This window comes from Olea europaea, chromosome 11, assembly GCF_002742605.1.
Source record: "Olea europaea var. sylvestris chromosome 11, O_europaea_v1, whole genome shotgun sequence".
Taxonomy (NCBI): domain Eukaryota; kingdom Viridiplantae; phylum Streptophyta; class Magnoliopsida; order Lamiales; family Oleaceae; genus Olea; species Olea europaea.
Window position 1 is genome coordinate 589,080 of NC_036247.1, and position 4,252 is coordinate 593,331.

The window sequence follows — 4,252 nt, forward strand, 5'->3', positions numbered from 1 at the left end:
GGGGGGAATTATTGCTTAGCTTTTTCTTTTTTTTTTCCTTAGTTTTTTTTATTAGAAGATACCCTTTATTTTTACCCTCCTAACCCAAATCGTATGGGTCCGCCCCTGGCCATTCGGGATGAAATGAAAGCTTTCCAGGTTTCAGGGTCAGCATTTTTTCATTAATGAAAGAAATATAACGCGAATGAGTTAAAAACAAAACCTACAAAAATTTCTCGTGTAGCTAATTAAAAGGTCGTACGCATCACTATTTCTTTACATTCCATGAGATTCTTGATCTCCAATTTGAAACTCCAGAAGAGATGTAAATGTCACTACCTCTTTGTCAAGCTTGGGAAAAACAACCCCCTGCCTTCTGTTAAGTTCCATGATGTACTCCTCAAGCACTGAAAAGTTCAACTCAAGCGATCTGACCCTCTGCAACAATATTTTAGAGCAGCATCCGCATGCAATCTGCCATTGGGTTGTTGCCTACCCTTTACCAAGGATGCTGCTAGTGGTCGGTTTCTTTGGATCTGCATTAAGCTTTTGTCCTTTCGTAGCATTTTCTATTCCCCTATTGGCAGCGTCACTCACACTCACGTTACGAGAAACATCATCTGCTTCACACTTGCTGGAGCCTGGTTCTGGCAGTGTCACAGGCATGGGGACGGTAGAAGACTCCCCAGAACCAGAAATAACAATAAGATACTCAAGCATATGTTCAATTGCATCAACTCCATTCACCTCTACAACACTTAATGTACAGTAAAATTCTGAACCATAATGACTGGGTAAATCCACGTCCAAATATCTAACCAATTTTGGTTCAGGCAGCTTAAAGCATTGAGCATGCTTGACATTTGCAGCAACAAACATCCCCAGGGAATTCCATGTCTCAGTTGGATACACCAAACTCCAGGATAACTCAAAATCTTTAAAATTAGATGAATAATGCTCAAAAATCGCAATTTTGACAGCATCGACCAAAGTTTAATCTGCAAGCTCAATTATAAAGAACTCCCCACCAACCAAACACTGGTTTTCTGAGATACTTATCATGATCCTTTCCAGTACATTGCTTGCTCCCTTCGCTTCCTTGTTATGAGCCACCACTTTTGCACCCTTGAACGCTGAGGCATAGTTATAAGGTGTTCCATCAGACTCAAGCCTGCGCATGATATTTACTAGCTGACTTGGATTACTCGCACCTCTCTTGGCTTGAAATATACTTGAACTTGTCTAGAATAGGATAACTTAATGGAATTCTCCCGTTTTGTTGGTGTTCTTCTGTTTCCTATAATCTTCTTGTGGTGGTACTTGACAAACAAAAGAATCATAACCTAACACAAATGATGATACTTCCACTAATCCACTTGTTTCCCGTAGTGAGTATTCCAGGATAATTATCATAGGAAGTGGAATCATTAATCATCAAAGACACATTCAGCTCCAAGAAAGCCCCACGGGTTCGAGTGCTATTTGCAATTTCTGTAATAGGAACAGCACAGTTGAATAATAACTTCTCAGCGCAGACACTAGAGTTAGTATTGCTCCAGTTATAGATATTCAAACCTCCTGAAAACGAACAAACCAACAAGCTACGCTAAAACGCATTCTAGAATACCAAGTCATTTTGTATGCAAATACAATTATCAACTGCTAACACAACGGGGCAGTTCATTTTAAGCGATTCAGCAAATTTCAACTTGCAGTTGCCATAAACAATTTCGAAAGGAAACTTCAATTTAGTACCCCAAATCCATTAATAATAAATTAGCCAAAACCCAGTAGATTTTCCATATTCTCTAACCTTAAAAACATAAAGAATTCAATAAACTTACAAAATTAATAAAAATAAACATGCCTAAACATTGGGAACTCCAAATGTAAACAAACCCACTATCAAATATTCACCAAATTTAAAAGGGCAAGCCGAAAAATAAAAATACAGAAATGGGCATAAAAAATTAAGGCAGGTAGACAAGAAGAAAAGCAGCTAGTACCTTCGTTGCCGCAGGTGAGGCCAAATTTAGTATAGAACAAGAAAACAACAGACCAAAATCTACTGGTCCTTTATTTTATTTTATTTTATTTATTTATTTATTTTTTTTTTTTTTGTGTGTCAGAATTTCCCTTTATTTTTATTTTGCCAGAAAAGATATCAAAATTACACGATGACTACCTAATTAACGGGGTTAATCTGGGCTTGTCATCTTGCTCTCAACGTGCATGACACAGTTGAGCAGGCAGATCACAACGCTACAGCCTACAAGTGCAGGAGCGATCATGGTCAAGGAACAGAGGAAGGATACAATGGCCCCTCGCATATGGGTAGCAAGAGGGCGGCAAAAGTCGAGAAAGTTGGCAGTGCTAACGGAGCGTTTGTTTACCATTTTTGTAAAAATGAGAATGGAAAATATAATCGCTATAAACCCCACACAAGATAGAGGGATTCAAATTTGGTGATTTGATGTGATGAATAATGGTAATATTTTTCATTTTAATGAGAAAAGAATGAGAAACAAACGGGGGCCTAGATCTTGAATATTAATTTTCATTTTTCATTTTTTTCTTTTTTTTTTAAATTATAAAAACACAATTTTGAATTGAAAAATATAAAAACAATATAAGCCCCCATTTGGTTCTAATTTTTCATCATTAAAAATTAATTTTTTTATCGTTACTTTCAATAGTCAGTCATCATTTTTGACTTCTTCACTCACAGTAGGACTGTCAATGGATTGAATTTTGATCCGAATATAATCTGAAACCTATGAAATTAATGAGAGATGGATTTACGGTTTCAATCCAATAACCCAATCGAGATCTGAATCCGATAATCTGTTGATTAAATTAATCAAATATGGATATAGGTTAATCCGATCCGATAACACCCCGATGCGATTTATTATAATAACATATTATATTTTTTATATTATCAAATAATTTATGACACTGTTTTTTCCATTTTGAAAATTGTATTATACTTTACACATAATTTTTAAATAATAAATAGTATTATATAATAAGATAATATTTTTAATTGAAGATAATATTTTTAATTGAAATTTTTGAAGAGATTTAATTTTTTTATTAATTAAAATAAGATAAATCTAATAATTAATTTATTGATTAGATTTACTATAGTAAATTGTTTTATAACATAAAATACTAACAATTAATATGTTCAAAATAATTTACTTTGTTTAAATTGATATTGTTTATAATTAAAATCTTATTGAAACTATGATTTTTAATGAAAATAATAAAGTAAACTAGTAAACACTTAGAGTTGACAAATGATTATGATTAATATCTCACATTGAAAGATCACTAAATCATTGGAAGATGATAATAATTTAAAAAGTTAGAATCCCACAATGGAATATTACTAAAACATTTTAAGAAGAGTCTCTTTGAAAAATGAGTTCAAATGAGTGTTATTTGGATAAAAAAAAAATAAAATGATTTGAACCTTCTAATATATAATAAGTGAGCCCATCAAGATAGTTCAAATATTTTTTAAAATAAATAATTAATTAAAATCTTATCGATTCTATGATTTTTAATTAAAAAATAAATAAATATTTTATTTGTCTAATTTTTTTAATTTCAAATCGGGTTATCGGATCGAATATTCTATTACACAGCTAATTGAATTTGGATTTAACATTCAAATATCCGTCATATTATCGAATCGAATAATTATTCTTAACGGATTGAATCGAATTTGAAAATCCAATCCGATCCATTGACAGCCTTACTCACATATAGGACTACTTTTTTCTCTAGTATTAAAAAAATTGATTCTCATACTCATTATCGATGTATTCGAAGCGGATTTGGAAAAATTCAAGTCCATTTAACATTCAGAACGGTCTTGATGGGGAATTTTGCATCCAACAATTTACATATTCACATAGTGCTTATTTGATAGAGATTTTGATAATTGATTTTTTGACCGTTACAGATAAAGAGTCTATTTAGGAGCAATTTTTTCATCCAAAAAAATGATTTTTTGACTGTTATTTCACTATTTCAGCCGTCATATTTGACTTCTTCTCTCACAGGTGGATCCCACTATTCTCCTAACGGTCAAAAAAATCAATTCTCAAAATCACTCCCAAGCAGACTCAAGGTAAATCATACTTGTGAAAGAAGAATTAAAAAATGACGACTGGAACAGTGAAATAACAATCAAAAAATTAATTTTAATTGACTTATAATCTATACCAAACAAGCACATATAATAAAGTGTTTTGAGATAGTC

At 32.4% G+C, this 4,252-nt stretch overlaps 1 protein-coding gene across 1 annotated transcript; it reads right to left on the reverse strand.

The window, feature by feature from the left end:
* Positions 1-119: 119 nt before the first annotated feature.
* Positions 120-2,075, reverse strand: LOC111402890 (SUN domain-containing protein 5-like). The gene is made up of 2 exons (XM_023031209.1): positions 1,986-2,075; positions 120-1,557 (listed from the first exon to the last, which is right to left on the reverse strand). Exon 2 carries the CDS (start codon positions 856-858, stop codon positions 472-474), a length of 387 nt encoding a protein of 128 aa, XP_022886977.1. The 5' UTR covers positions 859-1,557; positions 1,986-2,075; the 3' UTR covers positions 120-471.
* Positions 2,076-4,252: the final 2,177 nt, after the last annotated feature.

Excerpts from the sequence above, each read along its gene's own strand:
- LOC111402890 (XM_023031209.1), bottom strand. The coding sequence starts at position 858 with ATGTTTGTTGCTGCAAATGTCAAGCATGCTCAATGCTTTAAGCTGCCT.